The 26,657-nt window shown below is 36.1% G+C and overlaps 1 protein-coding gene across 3 annotated transcripts in view; it reads right to left on the reverse strand.

The window, feature by feature from the left end:
- The window catches only part of snx9a (sorting nexin 9a), a 52,294-nt gene that overhangs the window by 24,904 nt on the left and 733 nt on the right, over positions 1-26,657 (reverse strand). For 2 of the 3 annotated variants that reach the window (XM_088626219.1, XM_088626220.1), the window contains exons 2-6: positions 19,294-19,380; positions 18,646-18,720; positions 12,741-12,833; positions 7,135-7,209; positions 3,280-3,445 (exon numbers count right to left, since the gene is read on the reverse strand). In XM_088626219.1, coding sequence (XP_088482345.1) covers positions 3,280-3,445; positions 7,135-7,209; positions 12,741-12,833; positions 18,646-18,720; positions 19,294-19,380 — 496 coding nt within the window. The remainder of the gene's footprint in view (positions 1-3,279; positions 3,446-7,134; positions 7,210-12,740; positions 12,834-18,645; positions 18,721-19,293; positions 19,381-26,657) is intronic. The other variant, XM_088626221.1, reaches the window with a different exon arrangement.

The following is a 26,657-nucleotide window of genomic DNA, read 5'->3' on the forward strand; positions in this document are numbered from 1 at the left end:
TCAGAGGGGACCGAGCAGAGCAATTTGGAGCTCAGGGATATCCCAAAGCAGACGTTTTGTGTCCTCAGTGTGCACAGATGTTTCATCCAATTGACTTAATAGCAGTAGCAGTAATAAAAATGTAAAATAAATCTAAAGAAAGTGCTCTGTACTGCCGCACACCACGTACAGCTGGAGATGTAATCTTCACAAACATATGTCTGGTTTACAGTACAGTATTTCTGCACTGCCTCTTTAATTCACAATTTTTAATCCTCTAAAAATGCAAGCTATTTCCTGATCATAGCTTAAACTGTATGTACCGCAACTCTTGTGCACCATGGCTTATGGTACAGTGCCTTGAAGCAGTGGTCACCAGAACAAGGCCTGTTTCTCAAGTTTTGAACTCCAAGCAAAATGGAAAATGAAACCAAATGTGCAAGAAGTAGGTGGTGCATTTTCTGTATTTGAAAAGAAGGCAACCATAATTATGAGTGTAAGAACATTACACAGACAAAGCAATTCTGCAAAGAAGTATCTCGGACTTGTTTCCTTTTTCATTTTTTCCCTTTGTCATAGTGTTAAGGAAGTTCTAAACTAAGACATCAACTTCCCCCTTTGGGGATTTTAAAAATCTTAGAAAGCAGTCCCTCACAATGTAAAAGAAGTGATAACTGTTCTGAGGAAAGGCTTATCACAAGTTTGTTTCACTTGATTGTGAGTTTTATCTTTTATCAATACTGATAAAGAAATCTGGAAAGATCACTGCACTTGAAAATGCTTATCTAAACAAAAAAAACGGTGTTGCTTGAATGTCCCCATTAAAATGATATAAAATTAATCATTCAGAAAGATATTTGTAACATGATTTATTACAAAAAATTAAAATGTTTTTATAGTTTTGATATTACCATATTTCTTTCTAATACGTTTTTACTACATTAATATACTGTATATTCTTACAATCATGATACAGTACGTCACTCCTGCAGTACAACCCATAAACAAATACTGCAACTGTTATTAATATCGGTGGGCCCTTACTCAAATTACATTTATCTTAAATTTCATCCATGGAAATCCAGCTACCTGTAGTTAACTTGCAGTGCAAGAATTAAAATAATAAGTATGGTTCAAAAGGGGCAGCATGATGAGATAGTGATTAGTGCTACACAGTCACTGCTTTTAAGGCTGGGGCTCGATTCTAGACTTGGGTACCTTCTGTGGATTTTACAAGTTCCTCCCATGTTCATCTGGATTTTCGTGGGATCTCTAGTTTCCTCCCATGTGGAAATGCTGGCTACCTTCATTAGTGTGACTATACTGTCTCTGTGTAACTGTGTCCTATCTGGGATGAAGTCTCACCATCACCCTGTGTTTACAGGAAAGGCTCTGGGTTACCACAACCCTTACCAGGAACAACCAGCTTCTGATAATGTATCAATATATACTGGTGGAAAAAAGAAATGCAACACCTGAACAGGCTGAAGAGTGACTCATCTGGGAAGAGGACCTGATGTCACTGCTGACGAGTCCATCAGTCTGGCTGAAGCCAGTCGGGTGTGACATCTAGGAGGTGTGAGCAGAGGGCCTCTGACAGGTCGCCTTGCTCTAAGGTCAGCAGCACGGAGCCTCACCGTCCTGTCACTGATGCAGGCATTGTGTCTGCTGGCAGTTTCAACAGCAGTACAGGTGGCAGATCTGAAACGATCTCTCAGATGGACCAGTCTGATGTGTCGGTCCTGCTCTGGTGTGGCACTCGTGGGCGACTGGATCTTGGACGGTCATCTGTCCTGCCGGTCTGCTGAAACCTTCTCTGCAGTCGGGACACAGTGGAGCGGCTCACTCCATAGTGTCTGGCAACGCTGGCACATGACATGCCTACCTGCAGCATGCCAATGGCCCTCTCCCTTGCTTCTGGTGGCATTCCAGGCATTATGGAATGCACAGTAAACTGACTAATTGTGGCCTTTTTTTGTAGCGACCTAAGCTTTGAATTAAGGCCTTTTGAAAGGTGACCTTATCAGGCATTGTTCCACTTGGACCTCATTGGGTAAAAGTGCACCTAACGAGCTTTCATGTGATTGGCAAGTTGCAATGCCTCACTGAAAAAGATGTATTGCTGGTTAAAAGGCTTAAAACAAATTGATAACCTTTTATGAAAGTACATAAGCTATAACTATAGTATTCTCATTCCAGAAAATGCTGGGGTTCTTTTTTCCATCAGTATATTTGAAATGTTGTTGAGAGTGAGGGCGGTTAGTATTGTCATATATAAAACAGCTGCACAGGAAAATATGAACTATTAACCTTGGCACTTAAGTGCAGAGATGTACTAAAAAGGACGGCCTTCTTAGGGCTGACAGAATAATAATAAAAATGTGAAAATAATGATTAAAACATCCAGCACTGGATCATACTGGAAACATAAAACTGTTATGATGGTGAACATACAGTAACATGTTGCATCTTGGGATGTACAGTACAATGTACTGTATAACTTGTAAATCCTAAATGAGCATCCTGTGTGCAAGGTCCAATTTGACAAATGGAAACAATGCTATAAAGATATAAAACAAAAATCACAACAGGAACTGGCATGATTACCTTACCAGGGTCCTCACCTATATTTATATACCTGTACTAGAAAGATATAAGGTGATAACACTTAAGGAGCTGTACACATTTTCATTTTATAACATATTTTAAATTAGAAAGTAAGGATTATGTTGCTTCAAGAGCTGATATTTATTTTTGCAGGATATAATAAAAACAGATGTCTAATAACCTTTTAAATATATTTTATATAAATATATAATTATTATATATAAAATATATATATATTTTTCATCTAATATTGTAATATTTCTTGTCATTAGTTCATCAGTGCTGCGGTGATATTACTGACCTTCTTAAAGACATAGCTAAGCAAAGTTTGATGCATTGCCACACTTCAGAGATTATCTTGTAGTTTTCCTTGCTAATGAAACATCTGAACAAAAGTGAGCGTGTTTTGTATTTTTCATCCCTTGTGCTTCAGTCCAAATGAGCACAACAGAAGAAACACATCATTATATCACCATATGTGCTAGACAGAAAGTCTGGCCTCCTGTCTAAAAGTTTATTCATTTCAATCACCAACTAGAGAACTGCAAGGTTAGCCTTTGTAATTGAAATAAATGAGTTGTCAATGTAATTGACCACATCCCTAGGTATATCAGAACAAATTGAGTTTTGATTATAACTTGTAAAATTCTGTAAGGAACCTTCCCTCTTGTATATAAATGGTTTAATCCATACCTGGACCTTGGTATGCTTGTGGGTGTCCATGTGCTGTCGAGTTCCAGTTGCCTGCTGGGTTTGGTGTTGCTGCTTCTGTACTCTCAGTTTTCCCTCCCCAATTATTAGTTGAGTTTCCAGTAGTACCAGCATTCCAGGTAGACCAAGGGTCGCTGCTATCGTTTGCCTGTAATATTGTAAGACCACCTTGTTATAAACAATGGAGGAATCCTGGATTTTTAAGAATGATCAAAAATGCAAATTCCTCCGATGAGTTGATTCTACATTACAAGGCAAGGCAGCCAAAGTCTGGGGTTCATACAGAATAATTATTCTTTAACTCTAGCACACTATTTCTCAAACGAAAATTAGAGCAAAGTTGTTGTGATCAGCATTCAATTAAACCAACCTACAGAGAATTAACTCACTCCTATTCTCACTACTTCTACTAGATACTCTTCCAGTCGCAACTGCCTACCAATGTCCTTTGTGCATTGGGTGAATTGCTTTGAACAGGAAACAGGCTCCAATGATCATTCCTGTACAACCCAGTCCAACTTTTTTCTCAAGGAAAATTAAAACTAATTCTAGATACAATTCTTACTTACTCCTGTAAATGAAGTCCTAAAAGAAGAGTGAGGTACAGAATGAATGATGCACTCCCTACTCCGTAAACTACAGAGCCTACATACTGTATAGTTCCCATCAATCAAGAAAGGCTTTGTTAATATCTTAAACTTTCATAGTGTACTCTTCCACACTGACAACGTATTCTAGTAGAGAAGTAATACTCATCTGCAGTGACCAAGATATTTTTCCTAGCACTTGATCTTTGCTCATCTGTAGTCTGTTGTAGCTAAATAAACTCTTGTTTTTCAGGTCTCTGTCTGATTCATTGTTATTTTTGCTATTTGAACCAATTACTGGGACAGAGCTCCTGCGTGCTGAATTCATAAGCCCAAGTGCAGGTGGAAATCCAGAACTGAGGCAACACGTTTTAACCCCTGCTATTTCACTGTGACTGGGATTTCCTGAGGGGTGCAGGTGGCTGCACAGTATCTATGGGAGGGTGAGATTAGATAGCCAGAACCCTCTTGGCTCCTGGCAATACAGTGTCCCCTTTGAGTTCAGCAGCCCATTGAGAAGCCTTAGACAAATTACATTGTCCCCCAGTCTGACACAAGCCTTAAGCAGATCAGAAAGGGTCCATTTTGTTTGACCAAAGTTCTTTGTTGCCCCTGAAAGGGTAAAGAACAGATTTTACCAACTAACATTTGTTTATTTTTTAAATGTAATTTTAAATATTCTAATAAAATATAACAAAGAGATTAGTTTTAGAGGACAAACTGTTATTCAGTCAATGGACATGCATATTGAACTGCAAATGACCATGCAGTAAGTTCAAGAGAGGTAGAGAGGAATCCGTAGCCTTCCCTTTCAGTCAAACAAAGGCAGTCAAACACTTGGCAGGCAAAACAGAAAAAAGCACTTTCAGATGTAACAAAGAGATTAGTTCTAGAGGACAAACTGTTAAATCAGTCAAAGAGCTGGTTCAGAGGTGGTATCAGAGGTTTTCAAAGGTAATGCATTCATTATTCATGTCCTTGTTTTCTTACAGAAACTTCTAAAAGACTTTTATGGCATTTCATTTCATTTAGTGGACATAAATTGTAACTGCTCGTCAATTATGGCAACCTTCCTCATATCCTCTAAAGAATACAGCAGACATCTTCAAAGAGAAAATGGATAAAGGTTAGGATCCAAAGGCTAAGGGATTAATGTTTACACACAAATGAGCTGGAACCATTTAAACCTTCATTAATTTTAACCTTAACTTGCATTCATTAGATTAAAGCATTCTCACCGTCCCTAGGGCACTCAGAGAAATTCATCTCATTCATAAAATGTACTCCAGCCAACAAAACTTAAGCATTATTTGAAAGTGCTTGTATACCTCAGGTGACAGTAGGTACAAGAAACCACTCTTTTTATCACAGTGATTCAATGAGATGTTTAAAGGACAGACATTTTCTGAACATACAGTATTAAAGCATCAACAAATGTTGTTCTTTCTAAATATCTAGTGACTGAACAAAATCTATAGAAGTGCACTTTAGATTTACTAATATTTCAGTAAATATAAGAGTGCAAATACTGTAGTTTGAACTTGAGGTTTTGTGGCAATCGATTGAGGTGCAAAATCACAATTAACATGATAGATCTAAGCATACTTAAAAGCTATAGATCAAGGACAAATCACAAGCAATGTTCTTTTCATTTTGTCTCACAGTTATTATTTTTCAAATGCTTATTTTTTTTGACCAGATTACACAACAGCACAAATAGAACCATCACAAAATAAGACGTAAACAAAAGAAACACTTTTTGTTCTCAGCAAGACTGCTCATAATGTTGAGGAATGTTTTTAAGTAGTTTAATTGCTTACAAACTAATTCTAGACACCTTCCTGACTCAGCCTGCACATGTTTTGGTAGCTTTTGAACACAGCAGTAGTTAAGATTAAATAAGTCAATAATTGGTTCCACAACATAATTAATAGCCGAGTCAGAACAAGATTCAGAGGCTTTCTAGGAAAAGCGGCACAGGCAGTGTACAAAAAATCAATCACAAATGTGAAGTTGCTAAGTAGGGTATTAGGGTGTAGGATCTTTCATACGAGGCCAGTATGGCCTGTTTACACTGGGCACAGAGTTTACCAGTGGCTGGAATTCCACAGGCACCATTTTTCCCAAGAGAAAGTCAATCAGTTCATGCCTCGTTGGTGCAGGGGGAATGCCGCCTCTTCCAGAATGCCTTGTTCCAGAATATCTCTGAAATGCTCGATTGGGTTCTGATCTGGCGACTGAGAAGGCCCAGGCATACCGTCAACTTTAGTGTGATGCTCACCAAACCACTGGGAGACCACGAGAGTACCCTGGGGATAGGGTCACGCCAGCCTGGAAGACGTCCTTCACACCACGTTGCAGCCTTTTCTTCTTGCCGGGAAGATGATCACTCAGTACCATCGAGGATGAATAAGTGCTGAACGCGCCTTCTAAGGGAATGCACCCAAACCATTTCGGGAAACTGTGCCACACAACATTACAGAGCTACCTGAACCCTTCGCTGCTGGAAATCAGGGCAAAGGAAAGTTCTTTAGGATGGTTCCAGACATCCACTTATCTGTTTGTCCAGAACACGGTGAAGGATGATTCATCTGACCATTACACATCTGACATAACAAGGCTTTTGTTTTGTTTTGCGTTTTATTTAGAATTAAAGCACAGATGATCATGATGCTGGAGAATGGGCTTCCGCTCATGGTGTCCTTTGCTGTTGATATCTTTCTGCTCAGTTCCATGTTGACATCACATAATGAAAGTTCTGCTGTCCTGGTCATTGAAACAGCCAAATGCATCCCAACAATTACCCCCACTTCTCCTCATGCAGCCATTCCAGTCTGAATCATAGGCAACTGGCATGTCCAGCATTTTTATACTAAGCATGTTCTTTGCTTAATTAACCCACCCCTGTGTGGACTGACTTGCATTCAATATGCGCCCAGTTTCCTTATTTACCCAGGTGCTTCCATTTTTTTGTTTTCTACCTGTTGCAATGTTCCAGACTACTGTGAATACAATGTACATGAAAATGTTTTCATTTGGAAACATGATTGCAACATCATAATGCATGAAGTTCCACTAGCAGCCCTCAACAGTCTGCCTGTAGTATCTAAGAGGGGGAATCTGATTGAGTTTTTGAAATCACAAAGTAAATCAGAATACAGGGGAAGTGTTGATTCAGTGAGATCATGCAGTTTGTTACATGGACATAGACCCATGCACAGTGTGCTTCCCATGCCACATGTCAGGTTACCTCATTGGGGGAAGCTGCAGCAGGGACCGGAGTCTCCGGTGTGTCTGGCTGAGCTGTGCAGCCACCTAAATCCACCTTGAGAAAGAAGAGCCAAGAATATAAACCACCTGCAAAAAACTGTTAGGCTAAAAAGGGAACCCTTTTAGATAAACTGGTTTTCTCTTAACCAGCAAAATACCCCAAATATTTTTTTGTTTTGGCCAAATCCATTTAATCATGGGAGGCCATGACAGCACAGCTCAGCTAGGCCTTGCAACAAGAAAAATTCAAGGTCGAGCTGCAGTTCTAGTTCACAGAATCAGATTTAGGAGACGTGAAAGTCACAGTAAAGTTAACAGATTGTCATGACACATGCCTGACCATCCAATAATTTTCTACTAGGTTGGAGGGGAGCTAGAGCCTATCCTGACAAGCAACAGGTAAAAGGCAGAATACATCCTGGATAGGACACCAGTCCATCACAGGGAACACACAGACACACACCCATACCAGGGCCAATTTTCCCAATAGCCAATTAACTTATCAGTACTACCTGTTCATTCATTTTTATTAACAGGTTACTAGGTAACAGACAAACTCTTAAGAGGAATCTGGTCTCAAAAGGACAGGTTACAACAGCTAATATCCAGTCCATAACCTGTTACAAATATACCAGTATTCATAATATGGCCACAGTTCCATCTGTAGGAACATGACATTCAGAGAGAGATGACTTCTTCTGTGATCTGATGTTGCTATACTGCTCATAACAACTTATAAAACAACAAGTATTACAATTCTCAGAACCTTAAAACAATGCCATAAGTCATCTTGTTAATAGTGCACAACTCCACAATGAAAAACAATCCATGTCAAAAATCAAGAATGGGCTTTAATTAACCAGTTTAACAAAGAATTCGTATTGCAGTACCTCAATACATAACAACTAAAAAATGAGTTTCACTGAAAAGTGAAAAATGAAACTGGACAAAATAAACACATTTTTACAAAAGATAACATGACATTTAATCACAAATCATAACCGTTAGTTAGAGGGGGCTGTTTTCACTAACATAAGCAAACAGGCAAACAATCTGGTGTTATCTGAGAACAAGAAGTTATTGTGACGGGGTGTCAGCCAATGCATGGCTTGGAGGTCACAGCTGCTGGAAGCTGCTGCCTTTAATGGGTGGCAGCTGTGAGTCACCCTATTTAAGCCCAAACTTTCTGCAGTAGAGCTATGAGGAGCTCTCGGCGAGAGACCTTGCTAAGAGCTGCAGGTGCCTTGCTGAATGGTGGAGATAACAGAATGAAGAGCAGAGAAGATGAAGACCAGCCAGAATTATGAAGACCAACCAGTCTTCTCAGAGAGGGGACCAACATGTAAGAGCTATGATTCTGAAGGGGGTCCGAAAGAACAGGACAGACCACATATTAATACGGGGATATGCTGGTGAGTTGGTATATGGTGCACTGGGTGTTCACTAGTCACGTGGGGTAGGATGGGCCTGTGTCACAGTTACTGTATGTTCATGCACTTGGAAATACAGCAGCATTCAGCAGTCCACAACTTTGATACATCAGCATCATGATATTTTCTAGATGATATTTTTCAAAAATTCTTGACTTTCTAAAGAAGCTGAAGCACTACTGTATGTTAAAGACAATCACACCCATTTCCCCCATGCTTCTGACTTGCAAGTAAGCTCTTCGCAAATGTAGGTATCTACATTGATTTTTTTAAAGAAGTATCTACGTTTATTAAACAACAGGCAAAATGCAGCTTTGTTGTAAGTATTGAGTAATAGATGACTCCATGGTGAGTGGTATCCTCTCCAGGGTGTATCCCACTTTGGGCCACTGTTACCCTGAATTGGATAAGCAGTTATTGAAAGTGTTTTGATGTGATGCAATGATTTCACGCTACCTATAAAAGCGTCAGGACTGCGGCCTTTGAAGCCCTGTTTAAAAACTGATGCAAGATCTCACAAGGAAAATAAACGAGGACAGCATGTTTCCCAGGCATTTGAAAGATGGTAGCATGTTTATGAAAATATCCTGCAAAATATCCTTGGTTATACTTTCCCCAAAGAGACAGAGCAACTCACTTGATATTAAAAGCTGATTATAACAAACAAAAATGCACATTTAAGGCCACGTGCTACTAGGACAGCAGTGTGGAGCACTGGTTTGGGTTCTGGACTTGTAACTGGAAGGTTGTGGGTGCAAATCCAAGTAAGACAGTGCTGTTGTACCCTTGAACCAGTCACTTCATACGAATTACTCCAGTAAAATATCCTCTTGTATAAAGGAATGCAAGCATAAGTTGCTTTGGCTAAAGGTGTCAGTCAAATAAGTGAGTCTCCATTATTAAAATCATCAAAAACTATTAAAAAATTAAAAAAGGCAGAGTTCTCGGAATGCAGGTACTGCCTTTAAAATGCAATCAAATGCAATGTAAAATTAAAATGCAATGCTGACTTACTTAAGAACAAACTCTAAAGCATGTATGTTCCCCTTACGTAGCACAATCTTACACAGCTGGTGATCTACACTGCTTTTATCTCTACAGCATAACTTGTTTCTTTGCCTATCATAGAAATAATATGAGCTCCTCAACGTCTCCTCAACTTCTTTTGGTGTTGTCAACAATATATTGTAGATAATGAAACTCTATAACCAAACATATTTAATCACTATACAACATATATCATTTCAATAAACAGCATAATATTAATTTAATAATATTACTGTCACATAAGCTATTAATATAATACTCACACTGCAATATTGGCAAAAGAAATTACACTGCAGATCATATCTTTTTGGTGATATCTTAGTATAAAACACTCCTGGGAGGGTAGCGTTTGTACTCCACTTTACGTTTTATGACGTTTATCTTTGATTTGATTCTTGAACTAAACGTTTAACTGAAAGGGAACAGGATCTGAGACATGGGTTGATACCTCATGTTTACTTGGCCCATAACCTCATCCACTTCACCCCCAGGAGTTTGACTGACAGTACAGGGAAATCACTGGGATTTGGGCTGGCCAGTACCTTGCACCATGAGCAGTTGGGGCACGATATTGGGATGGTATGAGTGATTTATGTGTTTTTATGCTTCCCTTATGGTGTCAAGTGTAGACTGCAGCCCCGAACACAACAGGCGCGTAACATGGACAGCAGACAGGCTACAGACACGCTATCAACAACATGGCTAGTGCAGATGCAGAAGTACATTCTGGACCTCAAAACAACCCCGAGTGATTTTCTTAATTAAAAAATCTCTTCAGCTCTTAGCTCAAATAATGTCCCGATAAGAAAAATATTTTCTGTGATTTTATCTTTTGTACAGTACATCCAAAAATGAATTTTGAGATCTCAGTAGAGAGTACTTAAAATGCAATCGCTGTACACAGATGAAGTACAATACAAAGGCCCTAGCACTGATTAAACCTGCAAGTCGTATTTTATCATGTGATGAACAGCCCATTGTAATTCCCATTTATTGCCTCATTTGGAATGGAAATTTGAGCTGGAATAGTAGATTTATCAACTCGTTCTAAAGACGGTCTTACCAATTCTGTTTTCTGAATCATTTCCTGAATCTGTTTTCTGGATTCAGCATTTCCAGCCAGAGTACGGGTGGGATGGGTGTAGTTTTAAAGACATTAAGCAACTGGCAATACGTTTTATTTTCTGTTTTTGTAAATATTTCTCTATGAAACATTACTGGTATACCACTAAGATAAAACCATACTGATAATGAGCAATAGATAACCTACAGCAGTTTTGTTTCCCAGCAACTAGACCAGGTGATGTACAATCACAAGATCTTTTAGCATAGGAAATACCCTCATTCATCTCTAGAGTTCTCTGTGAATGTGAAATACCCTAACACATAAACTCTTAATTGATCTAAAATCTAAAGAAAATATGTTTTGATCTTATTTAAAATAAAATATTGTGAATGTGGTGCTTTTCAGACAATGTTTGACTGAGCTCCATAATGTGTTGCTGCTTTTCCTTATTTTGAATAATATATTGTTAGCTGAATCTACACAAACTAGTACATTACAGGAACCCAAAAAAACACACAATCACTGTGTGTCAGTCACTAAAACACAGACACCCATTTCCATGCATTCTGCTTTAGTGCAAAACAGACCTACACATAATTCACAAAACTCAACTGGTTCCCAGCCAGCCAAAAGAATACATTCTGTGAACTGAAGAAAGAGCCTTTACTGTATTATTACAGTATGTATTAAATGGAAACACGGCTGCCTTTCACAGCTCAGAATAAAATTATACTCAGTTAAAACAAATGTCTGTTAACACACATGAAGAGGAAAATATGCTATTTGTTATTATCTGTTTATATTAATGTAACAAATTTACTGTTGCCCAAGTATTTCAGCTATACACCAGTGTTAAGTACAAATGAATCTAATGCCAGTGGTGATGTTGGTGAACATGCAAGCACTGCCAAGTTCTTTATAATCAGCATCCATCGATAGAAAAGTAACTGTCATGTAAATGTCGTGATTTAATATCGGTAAAGGCACATGTCTAATCCATTTGTCTTTGCAACTTATATTCACCACATAACAGTCTTACTGTGACATTTCAGGACATGGGAGCTATCCTGAAAGCAGTCATAACTATGAGTTATATGTCTATATAATTATAAATGTATGTACTGTATGAATTAGGACAGAGGTGTTTTAAGGTTAGCATTCAGAAAAGAATTAAAAAAGAAAAAACTGCATTACAATTATTTTTAAGATAATTTAGCTGCTGGCTTACCCTCGTATGAATTGTATTTTGCTTCATGGAGCTGTAGTCTAGTGATTTCTAGTGTTTCTAGGTTGCTGTAAGCGCAATGTTTCTGAGGATAAAATTTCTGTGCTCTGATCGCTTAGAAAATAATGGAAATAAAAGATAGCTAGCTAAACCTTTTACCATGTCTAAAACTGCTCTGCTATTCATAACATTATTTTAGTGCTCTATTGGCACAAGGGTTGACTTCGGAATTTAAATTGTACCAGGTTGTTCTACGCCTCTGCTTCACACTCCTACCACATCCATTGCTGAACAATATTCTTGTTTGAAGGCAAATTCTTCTTGTTTGAATTTACAGCAAGAGTCACTTAGCATTAAAGAGAACATTAACAACTAAGAAATGAACAAAAACATACCACTGGTTGCCATCTTTTTTTAATCTTCATTGCTGACCACATATTTTTAATATATCACTCTTAGAAATCTTTACAAAACTGTACTTAATTATACGACACCAGTGCTGTACAAGCTTGAGCAACAGCTGGAAATGATTCTGGCACTCATTAACTGCAGTAGTATGAACCAAACAAGAAGACAGGTCAAATGGCTTCCTCTCTTTCTATGCTTTAATGTACAGCTTACACAGGAAGATTCAAACACACACTACACTTTCTACTCATATCCTGTGTAAACTTGCATTTTTTTTACAAGAAACCCCAAACAATGTTTTCACCAAGGTATAACAGCATTTTATATCTGAGCATATGCTCACGTGAGACAATGTACCATTTAATGAATCTAGAAAGTATATCAATTAAAAAAATATATTAGTTATGTACCTGATTGCTTGTAGTGTTAGTGGTTGTAGATGAGAAGGTGTCAAAAATTGAAAAGTCAGGTACTGCATTTCCACCAGAGGATGGTTTAGTGACCTGAAAAAAAAAAAAAAAAACATTATATAAAGATATAATTTGTGCTTTCAAAGTTTTAAGCAGATTCAATTGACCAAGGTGCAAGTCATAAGTTGTTAGGAAAAACAAAGAAACAATAATGATTCAAACATATGATTCAAAATTCATGTTAAAGGGAAACAATATAAAATACTAAAATAAGTGATATTGTACTGCCTAGCAAGGTCTCTTATTGTCACACGATGCTGTGTTTTGTTTTGCAATTCAAAACAAAGTTTGCACAACACTCTGTTACATTCTGCTTTTCCAGTTGATTTGGATTCAGCTGGAATTCTGCATATTTGACAAATGAGGGTCTTACAAATAACAATTTAGTTTACAACTACAGTTAGAGAACAGCAACAGGAAATTAACTTTATGGTGTTAACTTGCTTCAAATACAGCCTCTACCAAGATCAGAATGAAATAGTTTTTGAAGTTTCTAGCCATCAATCTCAAAACATTTAAAATATTAGACATAGCTGCTCTTCAGACTGCTACTTCAGCTTCCAGAATGAATCATAAATTGGAACCAAACTGAGTTCACATCTCAAAACTACCAACGTAAAAGAGTTATTTATAAAACATTAAGAAATAAAAAATGAAAGAACACTTCATGTATTCGTGTATTGAACAGCAGAGCACAAACTCGTGCTTGGGGAGAAAAATTGTTTTGTGCTACAGTATGTGATAGTGATTGCCAGGAAACATATTTGTTAAGATAAATTCAGCTTAAACTATACTCCTTATTCTTCCAGTCCTTGTTCTTAACATTGTTTCATGCATATACACTATTGCTGAATTATCTTATTTTGTTCCTTCCAAGATTAAAAACGAAATCATTTAAAACAGTAAATCTTTGTAATAAATCGATAGCATTCAAAAATGTAGTTACCATAACTTTTGTATCAATTCACTGGGGTATGAACATAAAGTTTAAAACAAGGAGAGGTCACCTGGAGCATCAATATAGTTTGTGCCAGACTTCCACAGAAATAAAATGCTTCCTGTTCTCAGTATCAAGTGCATTTCCCCAAAGGCTCAAATTGTGTCCTTTGGTTTGTGTTTCATATTGAACGATTAAAGTAATTTAAGTGTATAGTAAGTTTTGAACTCTTTTAGTGAGAAAGAAACTTACAGTTGTATGCAAAATCTTGGGCACCCCTGGTCGAATTGCATGTTTCATTGAAACTCTCAAGTGAAAAGACATTATCACAACTTCTGCAGGATACAAACTTAAACATGACATTTCTTCACATGTTAATGCACAATTTACTCATTATTTGTTTAAGTTAATGGATTGAAAAAAATAAAACAGTGAATGTGGCATGTGCAAATGTTTGGGCAGTCAGTACTTAGTAACACCTACTGTACTTTGGCAGAAATTACAAATCCCCAATGTTTCTTGTAGCCAGCTAAGAGTCTTTCTATTGTTGTTTTAGGAATATTTTCCCACTCTTCTTTGCAGAACACTTCTAGTCCAGATATATTCTTAGGTCTTCTTGCATGCACTACATGTTTGACATCTCCCCACAGAATTGGCATACAACTGTATTACATGACAAAAGATTATTAAGTCATAAATGGTTTAAGTGTGCAAACTGCAAAGCTACTGTTTTTCCCAACTGTAAAGGCATGAAGTCGAACAAATAAACACCATAGACGTAACATTACTGTTTGACTTGATTCATCTGCAAATTAAAAACAGAAAATGAATTCAATATAAGTGAATGCCTCCACACTAGTTTCTAAATTAATAAGTGGAAGTGATGAATCTTTTTTAAAAATCTATTTAATGGACAGGATGGATGATGTAATGCACTGACCATATTTTTAATGTTACTGTAAGTAATATTAAACAGCCAGATGGCACTGGTTTCTAAAGTGAAATGGATAAAAGTGCTGCATAACAAGATTGCTATTTGCTTTCTCTGAACTGATGCAGTGTAACTGCACAGAAACACTATAAAATAACTGTACACACCATGTCTCAACTTTCATGGATGAGGATTTTGATAATAAAATTCATCAAGCTAATCCCACAAACACTAATTACACGTTTACACACTGAACAATTTGAAACGACTGTTCCAGGTTAAAAAAACAACAAGTGTATTGTCACAAGAAAGGGAATTCCTAATTTAGCCCAATAAGAGAACAATTTTAGTTAACTACTCTTTTGAACATGGAAGCAATTTCATTGAGAAATTGTGGGGTAATTTTATTATAACTGATGTTGCATTCGAACAAAAAAAAACAACTGATAATACTGTAATTGGAAATGTACTTGAAAACAAACTTTCAATTCCAACAATATACCAAATGGCTTTACAAAATGATTTTCTCTTGCTAAAATTTAAAAATGCTGAAAACAAAACTTTTCAGTTTTTAAACTAAATAAATTCCAAGCTTTGGACATAAAGAACATTAAAACATTAACATTAAACATTAAAAGAACAAGTTACAAATATGGCCCATCTTCCCTTTTGGCAGTTAGTAGTTAACCGATATACAGTAACAATCTCACATTTTACATTTCTTGAAAGAAGGCAGGGCTTCGGCTTCAACAGTAACTTGAAACAATTTCATATTTTCATGAATTGTACATAAATGTATCCATAATTCTTTGAGGCAACAACAGAAATAAATTGTACTCCAGGAAGCAAAATGTAAATAAAAACATCTTTCTACTGGTTTTCTGTAACTGATCAAGAATTGGTGTACCCTGGGTGGCAATAACTGAAGTGATATGCAGGGTGACATGACATGCAAAATTTAGGTTGATGTGTGAACAGGACTCGTGTTTCAGGTTTAGGCTTGGAGTTATGAACTCGGCACACCCCTTAAGTGTAATACGCCTGTAGGAGAGGCTCCCCAGGGAGACATGGTCCACATAACCAGTCTTTGGACATGAGAAAAGGGGTTCTACCCTTGATGCATCCTTGCCCAATAACCCATGTAGAGTGTATTCAACAGTATACTGTAGTACAAGATTTCCTGTCACAGGCCAAACAAGAGATTGGCTCAAAGAAAACGTAATGCTGAAGACTTGGGATGTATTCATTGTATAACGCCCTGCCTTTCCTATGATGGTATCAGATGGATCCATGACAACTTATGATTGGAAGGCATGAAAGCATGCTGCTTGAATACCCTTCTACTTTGTAATCTGCAATTTGTAATGGTCAATCTTTCCAAATTTTAGAAACACATTCTTCAAAGCTTTTCAGGGATGAAATGTTGTTCAAAGATAAAGAAGAATGAGTTACATGTCTTCGTTTAGGTTATTTCACAGCATATTTCAAAGCTTACTGTATATAGCCTAAAGGAAGTTGTATCTTGGCCAATGTTTTGAGAGCTCAGAAAAGTAGGTCCCATCACTGAGCATGTTACCTTGCATTTTGAAGATCCTTGTTGAAAGCAGGCATTAAAAATCATTCATAATTTGACAGGGATAGCTTAAATCATGATAGGAAGCTATTTTTGAATTGAGAGCTTTTTAAAAGAACCAGTTTGGTTACAGAAATGTGACATATCAATGATGCACTTTGTTTTATGAAGAGTTTAACCTTTTCATCAGATTGTTAAGTAACTGCCTATTTAAAAGTTAAAATACAACAGATATTTTATTTACATTTTTTAATATATTATATTTATTTAAATATATTATGTACTTATGTGACTGCACTTTTGCATCCAGACAGTTAGCTATAAATGATATAGGAACAAGTAATAGGTTTATTCCATGCTGGAAAAAAGAAGAAAGAAAACACAAAGTTTTAGCCGTGGATCCTTCTTCAGGTGTGACTTCACACCCGAAGAAGGCTCCACGACCGAAATGTGTTTTCTTTCTTCTTTTTTCAGCATGGAATAAACCTATTACTTGTTCCTTTGCAGCTTACGCATGCTGACGCAGCTACCCACCTGAACTATACATGAGATATATATATATATGTGTATGAAAGAAATACATGAGTAATGAACATTTGAATTGATGATGAATCAAAAGTAAAAATACAGGCTAGTAAATAGTAAAAAAAACCAATACTCACCTAAAACAGAGTACAATTAGTAAGGAAATTAAAAATCCTGGGAGTCATACGACACATCTCAGCAGTCAAACTTATGTGACTTTTAAAAACATAGACGTCATGTAAAACAAAGGTAACAGGTTCTGTAAGATAACTGTGTTCTTCTTTTACTTAAAGTATTTGATGTGTGGAATTCCCCTACTTTCAGCGAGATGGGGAATGATTCAAAATAGTGATTTGGAATATTTAAAAATAAAAAAGTAAAAAAAAAAAACTGAATCCTGAGGTCTGACTTGTAGCATCCTGTTGCATTTTTCCACAGCTGGAAAAACAGACTTGCACTCAGATGGGCCTTTTCCTCTTTCTGTGCCAAGTTCCCTTCTCTCGCCCTCCACTTGCACTATGGTCTCTTGTATAAGCAGTCTAGCTTCCAACTGTCCAGGACATTTGTAAACAAGCAAAGCTTCTGACCTCAGACCGAGCATTTACAAATCACTCTTTAAATGGAGGTTTTAGCTTCTGCCACTTACAAATATACAAACTCATCAGTTTGTATACCATACCATACTGGACTGATATCCCAGTGTCCAAATTGCCCTAGATGCCACTGTTGATATAACAACAAAACTAACGTATTATCTAGTATAAAGAAACTAGTCAAGCTGCCAACATTTTGTCCTGGATGTAGTCATTTTGGTAGCACTAAATCCATGAAGCTGGTTAAAAACAGGAATTGACCGAGCGGTTTAGTTAATAAGTGAAATGATTATTCATAACTCCAGACTTGTAAGTGAGATCTAGCAATTTCCCAAGCAGGTGGTATAACTAGAGGCACGTGAATCCTTTATTCTCTGGCACACTTGGTTAAAACAAACTTTTATTACAATAAATTACACAAGACACAAAACATAAAACTCATGTACTGTATTTACAAACAAGGCGTTTCAGAGACCTAATATTCTGGTCACCCAGAAAACCCCAGACTGCTACTAACACTAAACTCTTAATATGCCTACAGAGGCCACACAAGAGATGAGCTGTCTTCTAACTAAATCCAAAGCAACCTGCAGTTAAATCTCTCTTTCTGCACCCTGGATGCCACAAAATAAATGGGAACCTATATCCCTATCCATAAAATGCAGGAAAGACATTTCTAACTGAGGTATCTTTTAAAAACACGGAAAAGCACGCTCTCTAAGAAGTCCCAAGTCCTTGTTTCTTCCTCTTTCTCTCTCCACTCTTTGTCTCTCCTCTTACTCCCTCTTCTCTCTTTTCTCCTGTGCTCTTAATGTGAACTTATACTGGGTCTTTTGCCCTTCTCCTTTGCAATCATTAATCTACAACTTGGCTAGGCATACTAAGAAAAACTTTACTATTGTTTCTGCAAGGGACCCCCAAGACATCAGCAAACATCCTCTCTGCTTTGAAGTTAGAAGTGTTACTCTTCCCAGTGTCACAAACTTTATGTAAAAATCTTAGAGACACTTCTCAGTCACCCAAAGCTGTAACAATATATAACCTAGAATTCAAATAAGCTGAGAAGTAACATTTCTGGGGTATCTCCACGTTCTTTATACAACCAACTGTAATGTCTTTGTGGCAAAGCTTTTGTATGGATTTCACTGTTGTTTAAACTCTTCATAAATCTTGAGATGATGTACCATGTACACGTGCTCTTCATGTCATTCCGCTCACATTTTTTCCATTAATAAAACATACTTGAAATGTTTCATGAATGACAAATGAAATAACTACTAACATACCTCAATATAGTCTTCTGGAACCAGACCTACTTCGCCTTTGGAATTTTGTGCTTCCACCCAACCTCCGCCGATAGTCTAAAAAAAACAGAAACAAGAAATGTAAAGGCAAAACCAGCACCTGGAACCACCAAATTTCAGGTCATTCTTTAGTTTACTGATCATTATAAATCCAGGCTTCCAATGGGTATCTGCAAAAGGAAACAAGAGGTTGACATCAAGTGCTGGGTTTGTAATTTCTTTAAGGGTTGGGAGAGGGTTGCTGGGCTTTAGGTCTTAATAATCTCAGATTTCTTTGCAAAGAGCTGGGCTAATGCATTAGCAAGTGGATATTCAGAGCTTTGGCGTCATGAAAAAAGCAGTTGGGAAACACTGACAGTTAACATAAAGCTGAGAGCAAACAGCTTACCTACAGCAGTACCTGGAAGATTGGCCTTCAGGGGTAATGTTGCAGTGGACAATATAATTAAAAAAAAACTATTTCCTATAGATAGTCATTTTTAACTGTTAGTATTGCATTCAATAAAAAGAAAGCAACATCAATGCATAACTGATCAAAACTAAAGAGATAATGTTTACTGCGAAATTGCAACTGCACAGATACACCCGTCATGTGCTCTTTACTGGAGTCGTGCCATGTCACACGCTTACCTGGTTAGTAATAGTGATTGTTTCGCCTTCTTTCACTGTCAATTCATTGTTTCCAGGCTCAGCTGTGAAATCATACAACACCAGGGCCTGCAAAAAAATAAAATTTAAAGATCAACGAAGTGTAAAGGACTGATTAAATACCTTTATGTCTGTTATTCTGTGAGACATGTTTTCTTCAAGTTACAAACATCATTAGAGGTCTGACCTACCAAAGCCACAAAATACAGCTGTTACCTCCACAGCAGTTTTAGAAAAGGAAATTGTATTGATAAAATTTAGAGTGCTGTTTTATATGCTTGTTTTACATACTTTTATATGAATATCATTGAGAAAAGAATGACAGAAACAGTTTTGTTCTAGCAGAATCCTCCTTTTAGAATAAGAACAGCAAAATTAGTAGAATAAAGAATAAGAGTATGTAATACTGACAAATATATTTTGTTTGATAACGTTCTTCAAAACATCTATAACTTCTGTTCTCTTTCCTTGACTGTGCCTATCCCACAGAATCACCAACCAGAACTAAAAAATGTGATATATGTCATTAGGGTACCATTTTACATTTCAGTCTTTTTACTGAAAAAGCAACAATTTCAGTTTCAGAAGAACAATTAAAAAAAACCTAGTTACCATCAACTCAGCAGTACCCAAAATGACCCAACCTAGTATCCAAAATGAAAAAAAAACAACTGAGAACCATCAACTCAGCAGTTCTCATAAAAAAGGGCAACAGAATGTGCTGGAATAACTCTCAAACTATGAAATGACATAAAATGTGAAATGGGGGATATGGAGGTACTGTTAATACGGAAAGCTGTTTCAACACACCGCTTAAAAAGTGCTAATTCACTATATTGTGAGAGACATGCAAGTGATGAGTCTTCTAAACTGTCCCCAGTCAGTTGTTGATACATTCTAATATAATTAAAATGTCCAAAGTTCAGTGTAAGAAAAAACATGTAGAAACTCCACACCCACAGATTCAGCTACCAGTGAATAACTTCTGGAAAGCAGAATATTAAGAAAAATAAACCTTTGTGCAAAATAACACCGGATACTATGCGAAACACAGATAAAACTGTTTATATCTGGCTATAGCCAGAAGAACATACATTTCTTTAGCTATTAAACATAATTCAGGCCATGTCAGTTATGTAAATACTCAGCTTCACGAGCAACTTAAAGGACTCCTTTAGGGCTGTCAAAAGAAAAGCCTGCAGGAACATCAAACCCAGAGCAGGAATTTACCTTATGCAAAGAAATAATAAAATTAGCAACTTCCAACACCTGAAAGTTGAAGAGCAAGTCTCTAGTCCCCCAGGACTGGACGAGCTGCCAAATCCAGTATCCAGTTAAATACAGTAGGTGCACACCCCAAGTGTATAGTTCCAGCACAAGGACACAAAACCAACTCCACATCCTAAGCAGAGAATCTGTGCAAAAATCCAAACGTGACCTGTATTACACTTGCTTTAAATTGTAGAAATGAGATCTTAAATGGAGTAGTATTCATACAGTATGCATACTGAAATACCCAAAACAAAAGTAATACTTGTGGGGAATTCCAATTGAATACAGTTAGCATTTTTTTCTCCCTCAGGTAGTTTGTTCCTCCTAGGCCACAAGTTAGATAAAACCAGCCAAAGAGCACTTAATATTCTAGGACACACTGAAATAAACACACCAAGTCAGAGATGGAAGAAAAAAATGTCCTTAGATGGCATACTATGAAACTATAATATAAAAGGGTTTCATTTCCTGAACACGACAATGAAAAATACATCTTTTTCAAATGGAAGCATGCTTAAATAGAAAAAAAGTAATGTACTAAGGACGATATTTGTAAAAAAGTACCTCAAACCTTGCCATATCACCTTTCAGCATCAGGCTGAACTGAATTTTGCTCAAAGCAATTTGAATATGATGTCCAACTACAGTACATTTGATAAATTAACTTGTTGTCCCTTAATATTTGCAAGGTTTAACTTGTGCCACCTCACAGTTGATAATGCTGTAGCACTTGTGGTTGTTATAGTTAAAGAACTGAGAAAATAAACAGCTACAGCCACTGCGGGGCATTTTTTACATTCTCTACAGATGGCCCACGCACTGCACAGTGTGAAGTACACATGAACTAGACAAAGAATTAGTATCTTACTGAGCAAATAACTAGACTTGATGGTACAGATCCAACTTCAAACAAAGAAATTAGAAAACTGTTTTTCAAAACAGATTTACACAGGAAATCTACAAAACTTACTTCTGACAGCAAATAATATAATAATGTAATCAATGTGAATTAGAAACCTAAATTGAGGAAATGGCTAAGGAGGGAAAACCTCAAAGATTACATACAGATTGCATGTAAAAACTGGCTAATCTACTTGAGATTTTTAGAAATATAATAATTAGACAGGAAAATAAAACCTTTGCATTGTCGCTGCACAAATGTAGAAGTTATGCAGGGCTAATGAATGCAGTGACTAAGCTAATATCCAACCAAATCTAATTAATAACATGGTGTTGGTTTTCAGAAAGACTTTCATGCAATTTCACTTTCAATTTCATGTTAAATTTAATTTAATTTGATACGTACATAAAGTATTAAGCTATGTACCAGCATGCATTACAGTGTGAGACCAAATCCTCAATGGGGAAATGCAATACATTAATGTAACTTATATACATAACATATATGTCATATATAAATACGATTTTCAACTGTGTCTAACGGGAAATTTACATCCTACAAGGGTAGGTTTAAGCATACAAATCATTCAGCCTAAAAAACAAGATGAACAAAACCACATTTGTTTTGGCAAGCCAAACGAACGCTTCCAGCAGTTTAATCCAGCAGGCTCAGTGTTAACACAGGCCAGTCTGTTTCAAACACAGAGTGGTGAATATATGGAACAAGTGAGCAAAAAAGATGACTGAAACACAATTAAAATACAAAAACACATTTTCATTCAACTATAAATCTGTGTGGAAAATATAAGTGGATATTTTCTTTTCAGATGTTTCCTCTTCCTCTAAGATCTGGTTTCAGTAGCTATGACTCACCCACAAGTCATAACTGCATACATTATGCAAAACACTTTTAAAAGGCTCGTCTCCTCTAAAAGGGAGATACACAACACTTATTTTAGGTTGATAATTTTTTTTTCAAAAGGTTACATTGTTTTACTTGCCTAGATATGCACAGATAATCTGATATTAATCAAATCTTTTATAAATCAAACTTTTTGCTGAACGACATTAAACCATGAAATCACCTACACTGCTTCTTTAACACAGATTAAGAAACGTCTTTTAACCAAACACACGTAATGAGATAAAATACAATGTCATTACAAATATTTTAAAATGGCAATTTTTTTAAAACCGTGCATGCTTAATAATCTTTGTCCCATCCCTACTCCTAGACCAGATATTTACTTAAGATTGGTGACTTGATAATGTTAAAAATAAAAAACTAAATTAGTGAGTCTCAAGAGCTTCTTTGCATATTAAAGTGTGTGCCGTTAGATGTTCACTCCATCCATAATTTGCTTTTGTTTTTGTTTCTTGATAAAATAATAAATCTATTTTTTTCTTTTTAAATAGTATGCAGAACATCCTATAGGGAAAACACAGAGCTGTTCCTGGGAGTTTAGTAGCCTGGAAAGTATCTGGGTACAAAAAGGCCGGTCTCCTGTGAAACAAGGGTGTACCTGATGATCCAGCTCAGACTTATGAGGTACTTAAAGTACCTGCTCTCACTCTGCAAGCATTGAAGACCTGCATATTTCTCATTGTTTTAAAATATGTGTACCTTGTTTTAATACATACATTTCAACATGTACTTTTTCAGCTTTTCAACATGTTCTAAATGGCACCTATCTAAATAGACTCTGGGTTTAAGAACAGAGGACGCAAGCTTTTCCATACTATATCCATTGACATCTGACTTTGCTTTGCACTATCCCACTGAAGCTAATGTCACATAACCTCAGAGCTATCTGAACACGACTGCTCTACTTCCCAGTATGATCTTATATTCATTTCTTTCTTTGAATGATTGCTTCTTCAAGAAATGCAGTGTATAAAGACTGTTAAAGGTTTACACAGGAGGATTTCTTATTGTTAATTATAATGTAAAGCAAAATGTTCTCCAGTATTTTCATCATAGTCACCAGAACCCAAGTTGCAGGACTGTGAACGCATGCACTGCATTTTTTCACAGACCCATAAATTCTGACACATACACCCTCAAATGTTGTTATCTTGCAGGTTTTGAGAACCAGAACAAATCCACTATATTAAGAGGGTAGCTAATTTAACAAACTACTAAGAAAAAAAATACTTCACTTCCCTCCTTCTGTTATGGGGATGATACACATCTTCAATAATACATTACAACATGTGATGCACTCATACAGTACAAAAAATAGATTATAAACATGGTCATTTTTGTTCAGTACAATTACTGGATTTAAATGCACTGTACAGCTGTACATATGATCAGAGGCAATCACAGTAGGCCATCCTGTCAGGATAATGGTACTGTAAGTGCAACATGCTACACGCAGCACCTACAGTACCAGCTGCAACAAGGATACTGTATCTACATATCTTTTATTTTCTAGTAACATAAAATTTAAATCCATGACTTGTTAATGCCAGTGTAGTTAAAACGCAATGAAAGTAAGTAATCTTCATTTTTGCCATTTGTTTTCTGTCCTATCGTCAACTGCAAGAACGAATCCTTTGGCTTTCACTTCATCTTTTATCCTCTCATTTTTATTTATTTGTCATTTTTCTTCATAAGAGCAATGAAAACATCTACCTCACTACAGAAAAGTGCTTGTGCTTTTAATATTCCTTTTCCAGATTGTGGACTCAACCAGATACCTTCACTTTGAGATACACCCAGCAAATGTAAACAACACAGAACAATTCCTCATACCATGAAAAATATTCTGAGGCATGGTCAGGTAGTGATTTTTGAAGGGTGATTGTGGTGTGTGTGTACATATATATAGTGATACATATCTGAATTGGTACTATATAACACAATATCCAAATCATCAGTCAGAGGTTTTAAATGTTCAGCACCAAACACTGATAGTATACGAATTGACCTGGATCTCAGTTTCTTTTCCCAAAAATTCCTTTCTGTATGAGATTACATGACATAGGGGCTTTGCAAGCCATAACAACAAATTACATTACATTACAATTACAAGTTACATGACATCTGACTCCAACTAAGCACTCCAGCAACATCTTTCAATGCTAAATGAGGCAGAATTATACAAGAAAGCTATTCAGCCGAAATTAATGTATAACACAGACAACACTATTACACTGGTAATTATTACACATCAATATTAATTAGTTTTAAAGTACTACACAAGCAGCACCTGTCTCTTAAAACATTATGTCACCAATACAATCCTTACAAAACAGATATGATATGCCATTTCATTTCAGAAATTCTTTCTCAGCCTGTGATATACTAATTGAAAGAAAAATAATTTTATTAAAGCTTAACCACTGTATAATTTTGTTATATAAGGAAAATAAACAAAATCAGTGATATATAAGTGATATAGCCTTATGAATCTAGATACATTATTTGTTGTAACATTCAATTAATTATGTTTTACTATAAGACAATATTTCTCGGATAAAACACTAAGAGTATATTAATTTCTTTGGATAGTGGTTTACCATGCATACTGTACTACTGTAGGTCTTCAGCCTTAAAGAATTTAATCAAATAAATTAGCGTGAATCACCACTGAGCAGAAAAAAACACTGGAAAGAAAATAGTGCAAATATTTGTATAAATATTTACAGATAAGAACTGCATTTGCAGGATACCCAGAAACAGCAAAACACCTTCATGCATGATTTCAATTATTTCTATTTAGCAGAATCACATGGTGTTGATATACATGTTTGGTGGAACATCCAAAGCCTAAACTTTGCACACTGTTCAAAAGAAACACTTCTGAAGCAAAGGAATCTAGGGCTATTTAAAAAAGGTAGCAAAAATGAAATTAAAATGCTGACATTTTCAAATTATTTTATAATTCTAAACTTGTACTTGAATATGTAAAAATGACATGAACACTCTGCAAATGTGCACTGTGGCTTACATTAGAGCATGAACAGTTGGTTTAACATTCTTCCTCTTAAGTAATCCATATCGCCCCAGGTATACAGGTATACAGGGGGCTGCAGTGGCATCCAATTTTTTTCAACCTATCTTAGAATTACTGGATCTATCCTGAATTATTTCCCTATATCTATTTCAAAGTGTCTTTATGTATTTAAATTACAGCAACAAGATGAACATGTGGACCAATGCAGACAAACTCTATTTGATCTTTTATATTGACTAAACCATGAGTCTGAAAAACTGAGAAAGAATTGCCAACTATATAATACTATAATAGTATTAGTTATACTAACATTTAATAATTTGTAATCGTTTTTTACATATTTTACAGTACATTTTAGGTTGATGTAAAACTAATGCAAGCAGCTGACTCTGCATTTAACTGCTGAGTACAGTAAAATACATTAATATGACACAGTGCCATGAAATTAGATTTTAAATTGTTTTACATTTGTGTAGAAGAATATTCAGCTAAAACATTTACAAGCTAAATGCATCCATCCATCACAACTGGTGTGTCTTGATTGATTCATGCTTTAAAACTTAATTCAGAAGGCATCAAAATCACTTTTTTGTTTTACAGCAAAATGCTTTGAAAATTATTCCAAATACAGGACAGGTCATTACATTAAAATTATTTGCTGGATTGCAAGTTGCTGCTCAATAATACTGTATATAGTTAACCTTTACAAAACAAAATGTTCAAGGAGGGAAAAAACATATGCTATACAGTACGTACTGTAAAAGCAGGATTCCACCCAGTCTGATTTTTTTTTAATCAAGAACATACCAATAATTGACACTGCAAATTAAATTGAAACCTTGCGTTGAAATTTACATTTTAACTTTCTGGGTACTACTGTACATTTCCCCCTTTTATTAACGCATTTTGGATATTGCGAAGTTTAATATTGCCTAAAAGGTCACACGTCAAAATTTTCTCGCCATAATGTATAAACTTTGTAGGTACTCTATTGATAGCCTTTATCCATAAGCAGGTATAATAATAAAACTTTTAAAAAAACAACGTTTGGCTACATAAATATTACAACGTCATCTTCATACGTAGTACTCATCCTGTAGTCACAATTGTAAGCAGTTTGTCCACTTAGTAAAACAAACTGAGACAAGAATACAATCTCATTTACTGGGTTAATTTTCTATTTGAGCATTTTTCACGTTATTTATAACCTCG

The sequence above is a fragment of the Lepisosteus platostomus genome, chromosome 3, assembly GCF_059453375.1.
Source record: "Lepisosteus platostomus isolate fLepPlt1 chromosome 3, fLepPlt1.hap1, whole genome shotgun sequence".
NCBI lineage: Eukaryota > Metazoa > Chordata > Actinopteri > Semionotiformes > Lepisosteidae > Lepisosteus > Lepisosteus platostomus.